Source organism: Limulus polyphemus, unplaced genomic scaffold, assembly GCF_000517525.1.
Source record: "Limulus polyphemus unplaced genomic scaffold, Limulus_polyphemus-2.1.2 Scaffold2216, whole genome shotgun sequence".
Lineage (NCBI taxonomy): Eukaryota > Metazoa > Arthropoda > Merostomata > Xiphosura > Limulidae > Limulus > Limulus polyphemus.
In genome coordinates this window covers 140,083-161,342 of record NW_013667826.1, presented here as the reverse complement: position 1 = coordinate 161,342, position 21,260 = coordinate 140,083, and the positions used below count along the sequence as shown (strand labels likewise).

Genomic DNA, 21,260 nt, shown 5'->3' with positions numbered 1-21,260 from the left:
TGTGATATTTATTTGTTAGATAGTACAACATCTCTGTAACTGTTTGTGTGATATTTATTTGTTAGATAGTACAACATCTCTGTAACTGTTTGTGTGATATTTATTTGTTAGATAGTACAACATCTCTGTAACTATGTTTGTGTGATATTTATTTGTTAGATAGTACAACATCTCTGTAACTATGTTTGTGTAATATTTATTTGTTAGATAGTACAACATCTCTGTAACTATGTTTGTGTGATATTTATTTGTTAGATAGTACAACATCTCTAACTATGTTTGTGTGATATTTATTTGTTAGTTAGATAGTACAACATCTCTGTAACTGTTTGTATGATGTTTATTTGTTAGATAGTACAACATCTCTGTAACTGTTTTTGTGATATTTATTTGTTAGATAGTACAACATCTCTGTAACTATGTTTTTGTGATATTTATTTGTTAGTTAGATAGTACAACATCTCTATAACTATGTTTGTATGATGTTTATTTGTTAGATAGTGCAACATCTCTGTAACTGTTTTTGTGATATTTATTTGTTAGATAGTACAACATCTCTGTAACTATGTTTTTGTGATATTTATTTGTTAGTTAGATAGTACAACATCTCTGTAACTATGTTTGTATGATGTTTATTTGTTAGTTGGATAGTGCAACATCTCTGATTCAAGCAGCGAAGAATCTCATGAATGCTGTAGTTCTTACTGTAAAAGCTTCATATGTAGCATCTACCAAGGTAAGCCATTTAATTCCAAAGAGTACAAGATTTACTACTGTTATACAGCTAGACAGCAAATTTAGTAAAAAAAAATACTTATAGATGTATTTCATTTAATTTTATAGACAATGATACTTGTTGAAACCACCCAATAGGTTACATAAAGTTTATCGTTTGTTTGTTTTTTAAGAATATTTTTAATAAACAGTGACTTCTTTTTCACATAAAATTTACATTTGCCTTTTTTGTAATGTTATTGGTATACAGAGTTGGTGGATTACACCAACCTTGTATAACCACAAACAATAATGAGAGTGTCCCTACTATAACTTTTAATATGTTTTGTATATCTTCACAAAATTTGGCAAGCTTTCATAAACATTACAAGTCTTTTGTACACAAACAAATCAGATTTTTAACTAACCCTTTTGGTGCAGTTGTTGACTAGTGTTTATGCATAAAGTTGGGTTGGCGACATTTGTTAACATAACAGCCTACTGCCTGTTTGGTTAAAACATTGTGTCATTTGTTTTTTAATGTCAAATAGCCTCTAATGATAATCACATAATGAAAATATCATTCTACTAGACTAAAAATGCCAAACGTAAAGATAATCATATATCAAACACGTGATTCTAGTAGCTATAGAATGCCAAATCTAATGATAATCATATATCAAACATGTGATTCTGGTAGCTATAGAATGCCAAATCTAATGATAATCATATATCAAACACTTGATTCTGGTAGCTATAGTGTGTTTGATACAAGATTATCATTAGGTTTGTCATTCTATAGCTACCAGAATCATATGTTTGATACATGATTATCATTAGATTTGTCATTCTTAGTCTAGAAAAATTGTGTGTTTGATATTAGATTATCATTAGGTTTGTCATTCTATAGCTACCAGAATCATATGTCTGATACATGATTATCAATAGATTTGTCATTCTTAGTCTAGAAAAATTGTGTTTGATACAAGATTATCATTAGGTTCGTCATTCTATAGCTACCAGAATCATATGTTTGATACATTTTTATCATTAGATTTGTCATTCTTAGTCTAGAAAAATTGTGTGTTTGATACAAGATTATCATTAGGTTTGTCATTCTATAGCTACCAGAATCATATGTTTGATATATGATTATCATTAGATTTGGCATTCAATTTTTCTAGACTAAGAATGACAAATCTAATGATAATCATATATCAAACATATGATTCTGGTAGCTATAGAATGACAAACCTAATAATAATCTTGTATCAAACACGTGATTCTGGTAGCTATAGAATGACAAACCTAATAATAATCTTGTATCAAACACACGATTCTGCTGCTAGATGAAGAATGCCAAATCTTGTTAAAAAATACATGGACCACAAATGTTGTTTCTTTACCAGGAAGGCATTAAATATCATAATAAATCTTTAGCTGTACAGTTTGAGTGTTAGGTTTACAGTAAACAAGCATTTTTTGTTTTTGTTTTTTTCAAAGAATTCACTGCACAATGTCAATCTTACTAAAGACATGATGAAAAAAGGAAAGTAATGTATGCATTTAGTTTTTATTTCCAGTGTTTTATGTATAAGGCTATTTCTGTAAACCACTTTAACCTTAAAACAATCTTCAAAATTTATCCTAAATTAGTTGATTTTTTTTATGATATTCTCATGTGATTTCCTGAACCCTTTTAAATAACTTGCTCCTTTCTGTGGTCATCACCTATGAAGAAAATCAATACTTACCAATATCACTTTTTCAGTTGTGTTTATGTTAATTCATAACTTATTTATTAGAAAAATGAAAATTAACATTCTGGCAAAGCATGATTATAATTGTATTTGTCATAAGATGTAAGTGTTAGGTTTATTATGTTCTGACTACTACAGTGTTTGTTGTATCCCAGCTAGCCTGAAGTTCTCTGGATTGAGTGAAATGAGCCATCAGCATTAATATAGTGAATATAGTGTGGTTGGAATGCTATTATTATTATACATTTTTCTAATTCTTGAGATTTTATAAGGGACTAGAAAAAGAATGTAGTGTTTCAAAACACAATAGACCTAACACCAATATCTTATTACAAGTATAATGATAAATAACAGAAATATGTTTCTTTTGCAGAACTTTAATTCTTTCCATACAAGCGGGTCAAAGTGCACATATCACAACTTTTTACAGGATTACATTCAAAATTTAATTAAACTACTTTATTATCAATGTGTATGAATGAATTTGGCATCAAAATGTAGTTAAGAAATCAACTTTAATATTATATAAGTTTAATTTCTTAGTTTCAAAAGCAGATATTTAAATAAGTACTCAATCTCCCCTTGTCTGCATAATGTGACATTTGTTTGCTCCAACTTGCCCATTTTTCATCACCCCTATATGATGTCCTGAGTTGAGCATAGGTTACTAATTATGGTATAGATATTATTAAAACGTTCAAATTTTTATAGCCTTTAATCTTTGTTTATGGAGATATAAAGCAGCAAGTCAGAACCACTTGCCATCACATTATCTCTGACATTTTGATATTACGTTATTTATAACCAATAGAAAGACAGTTTTAATTTACCAAATAACAGGATAATGCTACCTTGTTCACAGTATAGTTTTTAGGTATTTTACCTTAAGATTCAAAGTTATTATCACCAGTTTCAGATTAAGCACTTATTTATGCCATAAATAGAAACCCAGTTAAATTTTAATAGTTATAGGGCATTGTTTGTTTTGTGTATATTATTAATTTGTGTTCTTGAGTGCATATGTGGAATAAATAAAAATTATTTAATGCACTAGTACCATCATAAAAAATAAAAAAGTAGGCTTAAGTTACATTGGCAGGCCAACAGCAAAGAAACAAGAGGCAAATGTAAGTACTAGATTTTCTCATGTATATTTTTAATTACTGTTATAAAAGTAACTAAAATTTAAAAATTAGAAACTTTTAGGTTAGGTAATGAAAGAAAAATGTCAATTTTATTGACTAAATCTTAACAGAAATTATTTTTTTTAACCCACATGTAGCTTTGTTAGAAAGCCAGGTAAATTAAAGTGGTTTTATGTGTATCGTTAGAGTAATTTGATAATTTTTTTGTTTTCTAAAATGCATTTTTTAAATCTACAAAAAAACTGTCTTTCACCCTACACTTCAGAGAATAAATGAGGCTTAGCAAGTACAGTACGTGAGCACGAATCAATTTTGTAACATCATAAGTACTAGAAATCAGTTTTTGTATATATTTTTTATTTATTGTTCTATGTTTTAAGATAAATAACTAAAAATTAAAAATCTCTGAATAAATAGTAATAATGTATATATACATGTCATAAGCACATACAAATTTTGCACACCTATGCCACTAAATTCAGACCACCTAGGGAGGATAACTAACATCCAAATACCTACGAAGTTTATTAGATTGGCCCAGACTTTGTACAGAGCCATATCATAAACGTTTTCTCACACTTTCATTACTTAAGACAATTCTCCTTGCATCCATTTTACTGTAAACAAGCTGATAAATCCTCTCTCACTGTGTTCTTGGAGCCAGGACTGCAATAAATTCTGTGGGAATTTTGGCTTATTGCAACCACACATGTTTGCTATTGATGATGTCGTATTATGGTGTCACATAAACGTGGTCTAGTGGAAGGAGCAGTGATTCATTGCTTTATGTATGGCAGGTTTTTACTTCAACGGTTAGCAGTAACATAAATGTAGGAAATATATGTTAAAAGGTTAGAAGTAGAAACTCTCAGGAGAAGTACCTTGGAACTTTATATGTTAAAAGGTTAGAAGTAGAAACTCTCGGGGGAAGTACCTTGGAACTTTCTGGTCAATACTGAAAAGGATAGAACAGTTATACTCATTTTGTTTCAAATTTTTTAGGGCTGGTTGCAAGTTTGGTCAAACTGACTGAATATATATATAAAATTAACGTAAAGAAAATAACATAAGATATAAAGTTTTAGTTTTAAAAAAAGTGTTTTAGTCTTAAATTGCAAACCTCTCTGCATTCTGATCAATCAATACTGACTCCATGTGTTCACAGACAAATGTTTAGTAAAAAACTTATTTAAAAATTCAGATTTTTTTGTCCAAAAGACTGGTAATGTTTACTAAAAACTTGAAAAATTTCATGAAGATTTAAAAACATATTAAAAGTTTCAGTATGGATACTCTGATGGTTATTTTGGGGCCACGTGGCTGGTGTGATTCACTGAGGCATTAGCAATAGGGTTAATCTCAATATGAAAATCTCCTTGCACTTAGACTATTCTGAGTCTTAATGACACTCTAACTCCATATATTCACAGACAAATATTTAGTAAAAATACATAATTAAAAAATCTGACTTTTTGTGTATAAAAGATTTGTAATGTTTACTAAAAGCTTGCCAAACTTTCTGAAAATACACTTACTAGATTAAATGTATATTATGTATACTTTCATGGTTACCTGGTTGTTCGCAAGGTCTGTCAAAATGACCAAGCTTGTGTTGATAGAGTTAATCTGAGTATCAAATATTTAACACCAACTTAAAATTAGTTAATTATGTTTTACAGATTTTTGTAGATCTGTGTATATGATTGGAGAAAAGGTCTCACACCCAAGTTTTTGTACATGAAGGATCCTTATGCAGCGCCAGATTATCTATGAGGCTCTATATAACTGTTGTTTTAATGTCATTATCAAGGCTAGATTAAGGAGGGGGTAAATAGGTGCGCTTGACCCAGGTTCCCCCAATCAAAAGGGCCTCCAAATAAGAGAAAAATGAAGAAAATTAATCAAAAACTGGAAGTCTATATGAAAACTATTTGCATCATTATGACAACAAAAACTTTTGTTATTTCATATGTAATTTTTTATTAACATGTTCTTAAATTTCTTTCATAAATAGTTGCTCCATCATTTAACAAACAAATTTATTGTCATCACTTTATTAGAATATTTGAGGTAGTATTTTGTGTACAATCTGCCCATCACCTATGTTTATGTATTGCTAAAACTCTTGTTAATATACAAAATTGAATTGTATTTCACGTATTAATGAAGTTTTGCCAAGAACCCTCCACCCTATGTTCTTAATCTGGCCCTAATCATTGTTGTATGTTAACAGACATATGACATTCAACATAAATAGGGATTAGTTAAAAGGTATTGTTGAATTATATATATATATATATATTATTAATCATTTTTGAATCAAATAAAATAACAGGCAAAAGGTTTAAAGAAAAAAGTGAATCGAATGCTTATGAATATTTGGTTTATAAACCTGTTTTTAAACATTTTTACGTTTTTTTTACAGTATCCCAGAAGTGCAAGAGTTAGTGTAAGTATTATTTTTTATTACAGTAACCATTCAACAAATATTGATTTCCTAATAAAGAAATTAACATTAATGGTTGTAGAAAATATTTTTATTAGTAAAACCGCTGTAAGTGCAAATGTAATCAAAATGTTTTTTTGATTTATAACTTTATTAAGTCGTTGAAGACCATGGTATAAAATAATTTTCCTCACCCTTTAGCATATACAAATTATAATTCATCATATAGCCTGTAACATTTACCAAAGATGTCTTTACATTCTTATTCATCTGGACTTGTCACTAAAAGAATGAAAATGGTCATCACAATCAGTAGATGTGGGCAGTTATTGAGATTTACTAATCACTTATTCTCACTAGAGAATTGAAAAGCAGAAATAATCTAAAATAATAATAATAATTGTAAAACTTAGTTGAATTAGTTCAATATTCTGGTGCATAAAGTCAAAAGTCAATAGAGTTGAACAATCTAGAATTAATTTAAAATAAAAATGAGAAATAAATATGGCAATACTTTGTGAATACTTGGGTAGTTGTAATAACCAGAAACACTAATTTTAATTTGTTGATTGTTTTTATGATATTAATCAATTGTCATTTCAATTAATCGATTATTTTACATGGCAGTAACCAATATATTCGATGCTTGTAGATAATTAAACAGCTTTAATGACCAGCAAGGGCAGCCTTGCATCATTGATGCATGCTTAAAATCAAAATTGATAAAGTATCCTCTGTCACCCCTCTGAGAGAGCTGTTTGAGTCATCTAGTAGCATGCAGTGGGTCTCCTAGAAGCATTCAGTACATAGTCAATGGAAATAAAGTACATTATGAATCCCAAAGTTCATGTTACCACTTCGGGGGTCACACCTGTGACTAGTGCTACGTCTCAGGCCTCTGGTGCGGGCAACCCAGCTGGGGATTTATCCACGTTTATACTCCGGGAGATTGAACGTAACATGGGTCAACTTCCATCTCCAGATCTTGCCCCCCACTTCCTCCCAAACCAGCTGACCCTGTTCAGTTGGACGAGGACTTGGAGTGCCTATTTTTACCTCCTGATTTTGCTGTGCCTTCCCATGCCCTGCCTGAGGAGTCAGCTAGGACTAATATGGTATTTTTTATTTCTTTTCTCAGGTATATGATGTTTTATTCCTTTCCCCTATTTCCTATGAACTGCATCTTTCCTTACTACATGACCAATCTTCGCATTCCTATTTGGTTTTTCACCCCCTCCCCATGGGTTTCACATCAATTTGCTCTTGCATATTATCGTGCAGACTGTCCTTTTCTGGACCAACAATTGTTAGATTGCATTTTGCTTGTTTGGGGTTCAACCCCCGAATCTGTTGTAAGTCTGACTAATGCTCAATTTTCCCATCTTCGTCTTACCCTCACAACTCTTTCATGGTATCTCTCTACCATCCATCTCCTCCCTGAGGCTCTCCACCGAAATCCTGAGGGGTTTTCTGTGGACATACTCTCCCTTCTTTCCTCCATGTTGGCTATACTTGTTTCCTTCCCTCCGTCTTGGGATCCCATGACCAGCATATGTTGGAGGTGGTGTTCAGGATCTACTATCTCAGAAGGCCGTCAGACCTGTTCTATATCCTTCACCAGGTTTTTATTCCAGACTTGTTGTTCCCAAGAAAACTGGGGACTGGAGACCTATCATTGATTTCCCCCACCTCAATCGTTTCTTTCAACTGCCCCATTTTACCATGGAGTCATTTCTCACCTTACGGTGAACGTTTTCTCTGGGCTTATGGATGTCAGTAATGCTTATCTCCATCCCTATATCACCACGGTCTCTTCCATATTTTTGGTTCTATATCCTTCACCAGGTTTTTATTCCAGACTCATTGTTTCCAAGAAAACTGGGGACTGGAGACCTATCATCAATTTCCTCCATCTCAATCGCTTCGTTCAACTGCCCCATTTTACCATGGAGTTATTTCTCACCTTACGGTGAACGTTTTCTCTGGGCTCATAGATGACCAAGATGGATGTCAGTAATGCTTATTTCCACATCCCTATATCACCACGGTCTCTTCCGTATCCTTGGTTCATCCATCACGGGGTGGTTTATCAATTTTGCACACTACCCTTTGGCTTGCTTCTGCACCTCATGTTTTCTGTTGGATGGTCAGAGCTTTCACTCACCATCAAAATGCTCTGGGGTTGTTATTCCACCATTATATGGATGACTGTCTTCTTCTGGCTCATTCAGAACTGGAGTCACCAGCCATACCCGTCAGCTCCATCTATTTGGCTACTTAGATGGGCTGGTTAATCAAATTGGACAAGTCCTTCTTTCAACCTTTTCCTCTACAACTTTGTTCCATGAAACTGTTAGTTTGTCATGCCCTTTCAGCTCCATTACTTTCTGCTTGTGAGGTTCTATCGCTTTTTGAGATGTGGTCTTCAATGATGTCACTGGGCCCTCCTTGGTGGTGTGCATATGCAATCCCTTCAGTGAAATCTTCACGATCAATAGAACCTTGATTGAAATCCCTTGTAATTTCCCATTACCCTTCCTCCTAATTTGCACTGGTAGTTTGACAAGGCCCATACTTTGGCGGACATCCCGCTTCCTCCTCCTCGTCTGGATTTACATCTTTTCACGCACACATCTCTTCATGGCTGGGGTGCATGGGTCAATCACCAGGAGACTTCGGGTCATTGGTCTGTAGATGAAAGTTCTTTGTACATCAACATTCTCGAGCTTTTTGCAAACTGTCAGACTTTGAATCACTTCCTTCCTCTTGTTAGACATTATCTAGTGATGATTCATTCTGACAGTTCTATGATAGTAGCACATATCAATCACCAAGTGTGCATCCAGTCGAGAGATCTCTGTTTTTGAACATTTGATCTACTATATTGGGCCCACACATGCCATATTCATCTCATGCAGGTCACATTCTGGGTGCTTTCAATCTTGTAGCAGATCGTCTTTCCCACCTTGACCAAATTTATCCAACTGGGTGGCTTTTAGATCCCCTTGTTTTCCGGTAGCTTTGCAATGGGTGGGATTTTCCCCACGTAAATGCATTTGCCACATACATCGATCACAAATTCTCCCTCTTCTGGGCCCTGGTACCTCATCCTTAGGTTCTTGCTGTCGATGCCTTCAGCCAGAATTGGTCCCACAAATTCTTTTATGTTTATCCTCCTATCTGATTACTTCATTGGGTGATCCCTCTCATCAAGTCCTTCTTATCGTTCCTTATTGGCCAGCTCAACTATGGTTTCCACGATTACGACAACTGTAACTTTCCCTCCAGTACGTCTTCTTTTGTCTCCTTTCCTTTTTCGGTCACTGGTTCTACATCCAGCCATTCATGTCCTTTGTCTTCATGCCTGGTTTCTCCCATCGAGTAGCTTTCCTTTTATCTCATCTTCAGTGGAGGTGTATCAGCACAAATTGAAAGTGTTCCACAGTTGATCTGTGACTCAGGAATTCCCCACTGTTGCTCGAGTGGTGGAGTTTTTTCGACTGGGGGGTCCTCAGTCTCCTCACTCTTAGGTTATCAGGCTGCCTTATACCATACTTTTCATTTTTTACCATACCATTGAGTTTTTGCTTCTCCTGTCTTTACCATGTTAATGCATTCCTTTCAGATTCGTCCTCCCCCAGATGGCCTACTCTTCTGAACTGGGATATTAACATGGTCCTCCATTCCCTCGCTTTACCTCCATTTGAACCACTTTCCTTGTGTTCCATGTTTCACCTTTCCCTTAAAACGTATTTTCTTCTTCTCTTAGCCTGTGGACGTCAAAGGTCTGATCTGTTTGCCACTGACGTTTCACGTATGCTTTACCACCCTACCTATCTTCTCCTTTATCCAAATCAATCCTTCCTCCCAAAGACCTCAGTGGCTAGGGAGGGTAACTCCTCCTTTTCACCTATTTCCCTTCCTTCTATTTCTCATCTCTACCCTCGTCGTGATCCGGATAGACTTCTATGTTTGGTCTGTACTTTTCGTTGTTATATTGTCCACATGGCTTCCTTCCATAGTACCTGTTCCTGACTCTTTATCCATTGACAATTTTCTGTTTGGGATCTTTCCCCTTCTACCCTCATAAGTAAATCCCTTTTTTAACTGTTGTCTGGAACAGCAACATTAGTAAAACCCTTTTCTAACTTTTATGCAACAACAAGCATAAGTAAAACCCTCCTTTAACTGTTGTCTAAAAGAAAAACATAAGTAAACCCCTCCTTTAACTGTTGTCTGGAACAGCAACATAAGTAAAACTCTTCTTTAACTGTTGTATGGAACAGCAAACATAAGTAAAACTCTTCTTTAACTGTTGTATGGAACAGCAAACATAAGTAAATCTCTTCTTTAACTGTTGTATGGAACAGCAAACATAAGTAAATCCCTTTATTACTGTTGTATGGAACAGCAAACATAAGTAAATCCCTTTGTTACTATTGTATGGAACAGCAAACATAAGAAAATCCCTTTATTACTGTTGTATCGAACAGCAAACATAAGAAAAAACCCTTCTTTAACTATTGTCTGGAAGAGTAACATATGTAAATCCTTTTATTACTGTTGTCTGGAACAGCAAACATAAGATAAAAAACTTTTTTAACTGTTGTCTGGAAGAGTAACATAAGTAAAACCCTTATTCGTAACTGGAAATTAACACTAGTCTTTTTTCATAGTTTTTACCATGACAAATTCGTTAGTTGCAAATTGCTAAAATATTCTTGAATACGGTTGTGGTGTCCCATTTCTAGTACGTTTAGTAATTTTCATAAATTATGACAAAAGTGATACTCAAAATTGTGGAAAATTTCTAATGAAAATAAGTTCAGATATACAAGTGTATGTGAGAACCTCTGTAAGTAACTTGGTGCTGGTTTCTTAATATGAGTAACCTCCATTCTATGCAAGTGGATGAAAACTTTCGACATAGTAACTGGAGCCTGACAAGTGGCAGAAGCAATGGTTGTTGTGTGTCTAACAGAAATTTTGAACACAATATAAAGAACAAAGTTTGAATGATGGTGATTAAAGAAAACAGTTCAAATCTCTGCGTAAAGTTGGTGACAAACTAATAGACATTTTTAAAATTGTAAAAGTGCTTATGAAAGCTAAGAAATGGAAAAGAAATGAACTTTAATTTGTGGCTAAAAGTGGTGTTATGACAATTTAGTGTCTTTCTTGTAAAAAAAAGTGGGGGGGGGATGTTGATGTGATGAAAGTAAAGCAATTAAATCAACCAGTGGAATGGAAATGTTAACAATTCCACTTCCACCAGTGATACTAATATTGAAGAGCCCTTTTGTACAAACTTTGTAGTTACAAAAGCTTATTCAAAGCAGAAATTTTGGGTAGTTTAAGAACAGTTGCATAACATTATTATCATTGTTCTTGTGAGAGAACAAACATATATTTCCAAATGTACAAAACATGCCAAGAGAAGAATAAACATGCATACACAATCTTGTACAATAACAGAAACATGTTCACTCTTCTCTTGGTACTATATACATTTCTGTTATTATACAAGATGTGCCAAGAGAAGAGTGAACATGTATATACATTTCTGTTAGTATAACTTTTGGAAACTTTCCAATTTTGTTGTTGGGATATAGAGAAATAGCCGTTTTTAAAACAAAGACACTGTCTTGCATGACCATTATTTATGCCGTTAACAATGAATAATACATACTTGTGAGTATGTTGTTTCTTTTTACAAAAACAGTTTAGAAGTCTAAGTTTTGTAATTTAAATTAATAATAGAAAGTAAGTTGTATTAATTTTTTAATGTTAATTAGAAAAATTAGTTTCTGAAAATTGTTGTGTGTTCTTTAGTCCCCTATTGTGGTGTGGAAGATGAAAGCTCCTGAAAAAAAGCCACTGGTGCGGAGAGAGAAACCAGAGGAAGTCAGAGCAAAGGTGCGTAAAGGATCACAGAAGAAACACATAGCTCCTATTAAAGCCCTCAGTGAATTTCATACTTCGGCTGATTCTGTATGAAGAGTTAGGATTCTAGGCTAGAAAGAAAAAGGTGGAGGAGGCACACCAACATCTACACCTAGTGTGGAACTTCCTAAAAGCTCTATAAAAGCTTTAGTTTTTATATTTTGTGGAATTCATAGTAGCAGTTTAAATCTTCTGACATTTGTTAATTGTTCTGTTTTTTATCTTTAATATGGTTGACATATAGTAATGTTTAATTATGTGTATGGCTGCTAGTTTATTTTGAAACTCAAATAAAATCTACGTGCGTCTTTGTTCAAAGCTTAAACTAAGACTTAAGTAATTTTGTTAGAGACAAAATTTATATTTTTTCTGTTATTTTATTTGTGAATATATGTATATTTCATAGCAGCATTTGAAATTTTAAGTGTATTCGTACAATATTATAGAAGGATCACTCTCAAACAGAAAGTGCTTTGTTGTTAAAGTTATTTTGATGTATCAATGTCTTTGTTTAAGAGCATCAAAAACTATTTCAAATGTTTATGTAATAAAATTTGAGTGCCTGATAAATGAAAGGAAATTAGGCAAAAAAAAATTTTTCTAAACGTAAGCTTAAATAAGTGTGAATGTAACTGCCAATATTACAGCTATCGTCTGTTACTTGGTTTCTACTCATATCTGTATTAACATATCTACTCGTCTGTTGTCCGTTAGGTTTGTAGAAGTTACTTATGTTCTATGTGTTTGGTTATATATACAATCTTGAAACAAAGTAGCAGATTTTCTACCTAACATGATGACGTTATTATTCATTCTGTTAAATGTTTTTATTGTTTTACTTAAGTACTCTGATTAGTAAAGCTATAAAACAAAGTATTTGAATTTAATTCTTCTTCTGGGTAAATGTTTAGAAACATATAAGTGTCAGAATTTCAGACCTTACATGATTTCTTATTGAGTGTGCAGTATTCAAGCATTTTAAAACTTTTATTCTTGGAGGGAGAGGTATATTTACCTGCTCACAGTCAATATACCCCCATATGCATTTCCAAAATCACTTTTTTTGTTTTTTGGTAAACACTGTGTCTTTAACTTGTTCTATGCCAAGATAGTAATATCTTTTTACCTTATTAAGTTGCCATCATGGTCTTGAAAAAAAATCAAATATACCTTTGTTGCATTAGACTTGGGTAATATGTTCTTGAATTCAGTTTGATGTTCTCTGACTAGAAAACCAGAACACTCACAACAGTTCTAAAGATGATAATAGTGTTAACGTAGTAGATTACTTTCCTAAATGATACTTACACTTGTAAGATAGATAATTATACTTTAGTATTTACAGAAACAAAAATCTAGATGAAAGTTAGCTGTTTAGGTTGTGGTCTTCTTCTCGATTAGTATTCTTGTTTAAAATAGATCATCTTAACTCAATACTTTACAATCCCCTGGTGGAACAGCAGTAAATCTAAGGATTTACAGTGCTAAAGTTAGGGGATTGGATTAATCTAGGTGAACATAGCAGATGGCCCAAGGTGGCTTTGCTGTAAAAATGAACACACACCCAATAGTTTACAGAAAAAGATAAGTCTACATCAAGCTGAGATTTTATTAGTTTCTTTCAGCCTAAGAATAAAATTTTTGTAAAGTAATTTAGAAACTGGTGTAAGAACTTACAAATAGTGTTTGTGTTCTGTATAATCTGTATTTCTTTATGATAAATATTTACACATTTGGTGTATTAGTGTAAAAATATGAATGTTTTGTATGTTGTGGTGGTAGTCTTACTATCAAGTAGTCAAAGTTGTAGAATTGTGGTAAGGAAACTTGTTTTTGAATGTGAAAAGTATTTTAAAACCTTATGATTCAAAGTTAAGAGGTTTACCTTAACCTCCAAAGAAAGTAAAAATTTGTGATGAAAGAACTTGTAATAGATTCTAACTCCTTGGTATCAAATTTTGAACTAAAAATTTCTTTATGTAAGTGATGACCCAGGTTCTTCTGTTAAAGAGTTATCCAAGCACGTAACAATAATTTTTAAGTTTTACATATGAAAGAAAGCATGAAATTTTGATTATGTTGGATGTCCTATATAAACACATGTATGTTGTCCATTCATCCATCCATTATCAAGCATGTTTTTTTCAATTTTTTTTAATGGTCTTTATGGAGAATTCATGCAGAAGAGTGAACTATTGTCTATAACAATTGAACTTGAGGACTAAAAGATGATACAGCTTTGATTGAAATTTCTCACCAAACAAAGTAAAGAACAGCCCCTCCTGCACTTTAAACAAATACTAATTTGGGGTAGGAATTTTAGTTTTGTCTTTCTAAACGAATTAAAGTAACTGCTTGAAAGTTCAAAGTGTGTATTTTAAAGGACAGCTGTAACAATTAGTGTTAAAACAGTGTGGAATAAGTATGCAGTGTTTTTAACATAAAATCTCATGTATTTATTGATTACACCTGGTGGGAATTATACTAACCTGTGTGGTAAGACTAATGATATCCTAAATTTTCTCTTGGTCATCTTCTGAAATTAATTTATTGTGATGATTTTACAAGTATGGGTGACTTTTTGTGATGTTTTTAATAAAAACAAAATGTTGCCTAAATAATAGTATAAGTATCTAATTAGGATTTTATATTTGAAAGTATTGTAATCTGAGCTTATAACAAGGCTTAACAAATAGTACTATATATGTTGTAAAACCAGTCAATGGATTTTATTTAAATATCGGGTTTCTTTGCATCCTTTAAATTTAAATCACCAATATGCTTATAAATAACTTTTCAGTTGTTGAGCATTATGGAGATTAGCATTTTAAAAGTTAAAATTTATACAATCTCATGGTTTGTGGCCTTTGTTTGACCTATTTCATGAATATTTTTAGTTCTCAGATAGCTGTGTTACAAGAGCATTTATGTTTATAAACACTAGCAGGAGGGTCGACCAATGTAAAAAAAGTGAATTGTTTTGTGATATTTTTAATATATTTTAATGAGCTTAAAATAAACATATTATTGAAACCTCACTAAAAATTTGGTATTAATTTATCCATTATCATTGTAAGTAATGTTACTGGTGATACATGTTACAACAGCCAGCTATATCAAGTATTGTAAGAATTCTTTATAAAACACAAATCTGATTTAATGACTTTACACAGCTTGTGAGCATTTAAACTCGATAATCATTTCACGTATTGGCAGTTTCAGATCTGCCTACTGCTACGTAAAATGCTCTCCAGCTACAGGCATTTTGAAATAGGTACAGCAACTATGGGATCATATGGTGTACCTTGTTCAAAGTATTCACTTCAGGTGAAGTCCTCCTTGCACACATGCCTGTAAGTTCTGTTGCTCTACTGAGCATGCACATACTTTCCATGGTAAGCAAGGCACTAGCCATAGCAAGTCAAGTCCAAGTTCTCAAGGGCTGCCTGCAAGTGATCATGACACAAAGGGAGTGGCGAGGACAGCTAACCATGTACATTGATCTGTGTTGTATTGGGGAATACATTCACACACCTCTCCTAAGAAAGATGGTTTCTCTGCTACTGATAAGTTCCCGTTCGCTACCAAAAATCAACCAGTTGATAGGTGAATGCTACCAAGAGCAAACTTTACAGGTAGACAGGGCTGCAATTTATATTAATAGAATCTGAAGATACAAGAAAATGGGTAAAACTGCCAAAAGAAGAGTTATGGGGTCAACATTTTAACCCAAAGATCTGTATGTGTATCTAAAATGGTCACGTGGCCCATGCACTAATGTTAACCATTTCTTTGTAAGCTCTAATAGAAATAAATTACACTATTAAATTTTGTGAAAATTAGTTATAAGAAACCTGAAGAATTGAGGTTATACTTTGTAAATCATTAATAAATAAAACTCGTGTTTACAGTGGCAAGTGAGTTTCATCTTTATTAACATATGCTTGAACTAGGTAACAAATTATGAATGTATCCTTTTAATTAAATAAACTTGAATAGGTAGACTTACTAAATAAGGCAAGTCATTACTTTCCAAGGCTCAATATAAAGTATGCAATTTTTTTTTTTTTTTGATCACACAAAATGATCAAAGTAAATTATTATGAAGCTTATTATAAAAAGTAGTTAATAAATTAACAGCAAGTTAATTATAGCCATAATAAAGGTTGGAGTAGGAAAAGAAAAACTGTAACCAGAATCTAAAGTAAAAGACAGTACTTGTTTTCTTTCTCTCTCTCCCTATATATATATATATGTATATATTGTGTTTTCAATCGTCAAATGTCTTTAAAGTATTAAAAACATCTCAAGGATATCCATTTAATTCAGCATTTCTGTTTAAAATTTATAACTGGGAAATTGATTTTGTAACTTTTGCTTGTGTTTTATATTAGCCTATTACTTTACAATTTTAATATTTAGTGTTGTAAAAAAACTGTTAGCATGTCTCCCATCTTGTGCAGAACAGATCAAGCGAGATGATCTCTTGTTTAGCATTTAAATATGAAGTGAAAAGAGCAAGACTGGGGAGAAAAGAAAGTAACTTAAACCATGAATTTTGTGCATACTTCTTTGTGATTTTGTTATTCAGTTGCTTGAGTCCGTATTTCATTTAATATGATGCTTCCAACACATGTATGTGAAAGTTGCTATATGTGTTAAAACTGGAATATTTTTATACAATTTTTTGTGGTTCTCTTTTCCCATTGGCCAATCTGAATTAAGTGCCTCATAGAAATGGCTTTCATTACATGATGTATCTCAGTTCAACAGCACAATCACAATAAATGCAAAAAAAAACAATTTAAGTCTGTTTCTTTGGAAAACATTTTATATACAATTTTATAAATATGTATCAAAACTACTGGTTTTGGCTTTTGATGTACTTGGCTCCATTTCTTTTTCATATTCAATCTCTACGTGTGGTCTCTTCCTTTTGATAACAGGTGGTCTCTTAGGATGCTCATCTTCACTTGATGTGGAAGTGTCTGTCTGATAGTTTTGGCCCCAGTCCTACAAAGTCAAACAAGTCTTTTGATAGATAGAAACATATTTTTCTTCCTTTACTGTTTACATGACTTACCCCTATCACCACAGGTATCCTTTATGGTGCATGACACAAGGTTTTAGTGTCTTACATTCAAATTTTATTAAACTACTTTTTGTTTATGTTATAGCAATTAGTATAGCATAAAATCTAAGCTAATAATCCATATTTTAATAGTGTATAAGTTTTAAGTTCTTAATTCTACATGGCAATATTTAAAAAACAAAATCCCGAATTTCCCCTAGTGTGACACATTTTCTCTAGACATCTTCTCTATTTTATCCCATCCCTTAATTACTCACTATAAAATCATCATTGCCAAGGCAAACCATAATTTTTATAGCCTTCAATTTTGTTTGGTTACAGAGCTATCAAATAGAAAATCATACCCACCTGTCACATCCTCTCTTTCAGGATTTGTTAATAGTTCTCTCTTACGTTTAATTATATATTACCTATAACCAACAGAAAGCCAAGGTTTTCATCTATCAAATGATGTATTGTATAACATTGTGTTGTGAACAGACAATCGTCAACTTCACTCTGAGTACAAGCTTCATTCCCATGGTAAAGCTAACAAACAGCTTAGATAAATTTGTAATGGCTCTTGTCACATAGTTAGAAAAAATTTTGAGAGTTAGGGGAAATTGTCTACTTTTTGCATGTTATTAGTCTATGTTCTTTGGTGCATTACTACCATTAGTATAAAAAAGTAGGGTTAGGTGTCATTGACAGAAAGAAAAATTAAGATAGGGAAAACTTTATTTGTTTTTCTTTACTTATTAACATAAAGTAACTAAAATGTAAAAATAGGGATCTTTTTAGGTTAGTTAAAATTAGGTAAAATGAAAGATATTAATAGTATAATAAAAATGATTCATGAGGCATGCACCTGAGCAGCTCGAAGTAGCTCATGGATAATGTAATTCGATAGCATAATGTGAGCTGCACGTTCCCAGAGTGATTTACAAATTATAATAACACGGATAGAAGTAAGACACAGTTCAAAGGACAATAAAATATAATTATAAATAGATGTATATTGTTACAAACTTAAAGCTACTTAGGATAAATGTAGTTTATGTTACAATTTGAAGTCATTCTAGAAAGAAAAAAAAGGAGTAATTTAGATTTATTTCGATTGTTAAGAAGTCAGTCAAATTGACCGATCCCTTATAGTGATAGGGTAGAGAAAATCACAGATAAAATATAAATTGTTACTGAAAACAAACATTTGAAATGTATTTAGGGGGTTTTGGGGATTATACAAAGGAAATTTGAGATTTCTGAGATAAGGAAAATTATTTTTAATCTTAACGTGAAAATCACTTTGCACACAAACTATTCAAAACAAATACTTGATATATTCATGGACAAATATTTATTTTAGTTTATTAAAAATACTTCACTAAAAATATGATTTTTTCTATGTGAAAGACTTATAATGTTAACTGAAAGACTGACAAATTTTGTGAAGACATACACACTATATTGAAAGTTAGAAGTATTAAATCTATAGACTTTAAAACGAGTACAAAGAGGTCACGTGGTCGGTCAAATTGACCAATCCCATGTTGAGATAGTTAAAACACAACATGAAAAGTAAAATCTATCTTTGTTGATGTTGGAGAATTGCTATAAAAAGCATTACTTAAACAACCACATTACATAAACTTACTTCAATATCTGAGGGTTCACTTTCTTCAATATCATCAGCTGCAACATACTCTACAGTCTCTTCATTCTGCAGTATATGAAAAAAAAATCTACAAAGTCCCAAAACTACACACTTAACAGGTTATTCTATCACATAAAATTAACTCAATAACTTAAGTATTAATGTACTCCTTATAGTGCTAAGAACAGAATGTATATGAAACGAGAGCATATAAACACAATCCATTTTTTGTTCATTTTTATAATAAAGATAATCCACCCAAAAACCAGCTCCACTTTGTTTACATACTTAAAACTAGAGAAAGTCAAGCTACTGAATTCTGTCCTTATATTTGTAGTTCACCCTTGGCCCAAGTACTACTGCTTTTCAGCAAACATGCTTTTATTTATGTATGATACAATTTGATTACACCTGGAAGGCTGTGTTCTGATCTTTTCAAGTAAACATTTTTTTAACATGATCCTCAATATGTTTTTTTCAGATCTGAGCTGGCAATTTCCATATTTGGATATCATTAGTTTGAAACCGGGAAGTGAACATTGATATGCTAACAAATACTCCACTACATCCTTTCTTGTCAATTTAGATATCTTCAGACTTGATATCCATGGGAATTTAATTGTACAAAGTATAACCCACACAATAAGTTCTCTACCACAATCTTTCATAGTCAAGTTATTTACTAGCCTTCCTCAAGACTGAGAATAAAACAACTCTTATCACAAAAATTGTGAACAATTACTATTAAGATACCAGCAAAATATTGCTAAGCATTTCTTATATCCAGTTGTGGTATGAATATCCCACTCCTTCCAAAATATCACATTCATGGAGAGCATGCTGCATAGACCTCACAGGTAGAAGCTATTCACACTGGATGCAGTAGACACTAAGGGTTTTTATTTAATGCAATGAAGCATTTTTCATAATTCTAAAAGATGAATGTTTCTCATGCTCCATTTTTGTCTAATTTGACCATATTCACACAAACACCATTAATATGGCCCACCAAATGATGAGTTTCTGTTTCTCTGGAAACTTCACTAACCACATTAATATCATGTTAACCAGAGCTACCAAAGTAATGAAGTTGCAGAAGGAAGAACATGGTACACCTGTTTATAAGACTTGACATGGGATGTTCTTCATTCACTCCCATCAAAGCTCTTTTATACCTCAGAAGCATTGCAGAACACGAATAGTGCTTGGAGTTTAAAAACCATAAATTCCATCGTCAAGATTTTGCCCTTTTCAATTGGAACATTACAATTCCACAGACATCAATTAAGCAGGGGATTGGTGACAAAGCAACTAAGGAGACATTCCTGGGTGGACAGATGATATATAGTCACCATCAGATCTCAAATACCCTGATATAGAATAAACATGGAACCACTGGAAAATCAGAAATTGGGCAGAGAGTGAAGCAAAAAAAAAAGCCTTACAGAACTTATTTTAAACCATGGTAACCTGTCACCATATCCACAAAGAATTCCTACACCACATGAGGTAGTTGAATATTCATTGTCTCATGGAACAACAACATTCTAAGTAAGGCTGATGGAGCGTTTAAGCTTCCCACAAGCAACACATGATGGAGGTGGACCTTGAAAGCAGAGGATGCAAACAGACCACCAAAATAATATTTGACTGACTCACAGGCAGAACTTTGTAAAATTCAGAGTGGCTGGATGGCAAAAAGCAACTACATGGTACAAACTTCACCTGCTTGTATGTGCCAGACAATGCATGGGTTAAGCTAAGCAAGGAAGCTGACAAGCTTCAAGATAAGCCCCTATAAGAAATCTAGCATAACTTTGTGCATAAGATGTCAATCTCTTCTGTACTAGTAAGGTGAAAATGGGCCCCATGGATGGTCTTTGTTCATGTTCAGAAGGAATGGCACTGCTGAAAACAAAGTACTATATGTTTTACCTAAGCAAAGCAAAAGATGGGTAACCATAAAACAATATACAGCCAGGAGCCACTGGTAAAACCAGTAAAGGAACTCTTCTTTTGTCAATACATCTCCTGGGACTGTTACCTAGTGCACAATTAAATTTAGCTATAAACAATAAACTGACCATGATACAATGATTACATATTAATCATCCACTGTTGTATTTAATTTACTGTTATTCTCTCTCAACACAAGCTCGGTCAATTTGACCAACCTCATGACCTCTTTGTACTCCTTTAAAGTCTTTATAGATTTAATACTTCTAACTTTCAATATAGTGTGTATATCTTCACAAAATTTGGCAGTCTTTCAGTTAATATTATAAGTCTTTCACATAGAAAAAAATCATATTTTTAGTGAAGTATTTTTAATAAAATAAAATAAAGATTTGCCCATGAATATATTGAATAGTCCGTGTGCAAAGTAATTTTCATGTTAAAATTAAAAATACTTTTCATCTCAAAAAATCTTAAATTTCCTTTGTGCAATCCATAAAGCCTCCTAAATGTATTTCAAACGTTTTTTTTCAGTAAAACTTTATAGTTTATCTATTATTTTCTTTACCCT

The 21,260-nt window shown here is 32.6% G+C and overlaps 2 protein-coding genes across 3 annotated transcripts in view; one reads left to right on the top strand and one right to left on the bottom strand.

Annotated features, from left to right (window-relative positions):
- LOC106466305 (catenin alpha-like) overlaps positions 1–15,925 on the top strand; it is a 49,469-nt gene extending 33,544 nt beyond the window's left edge. For both annotated transcript variants that reach the window (XM_022394277.1, XM_013926575.2), the window contains 3 exons: positions 644–736; positions 6,045–6,068; positions 11,898–15,925. In XM_022394277.1, the coding sequence (XP_022249985.1) occupies positions 644–736; positions 6,045–6,068; positions 11,898–12,062 (282 nt within the window). In that variant the 3' untranslated portion in view covers positions 12,063–15,925. The remainder of the gene's footprint in view (positions 1–643; positions 737–6,044; positions 6,069–11,897) is intronic.
- An 896-nt stretch (positions 15,926–16,821) lies between these two features.
- Positions 16,822–21,260, bottom strand: part of LOC106466302 (protein MAK16 homolog) — a 25,398-nt gene continuing 20,959 nt past the window's right edge. Inside the window, exons 7-8 of the mRNA XM_013926573.2 lie at positions 18,734–18,799; positions 16,822–17,021 (exon numbers count right to left, since the gene is read on the bottom strand). Coding sequence (XP_013782027.1) covers positions 16,851–17,021; positions 18,734–18,799 — 237 coding nt within the window. The 3' untranslated portion in view covers positions 16,822–16,850. The remainder of the gene's footprint in view (positions 17,022–18,733; positions 18,800–21,260) is intronic.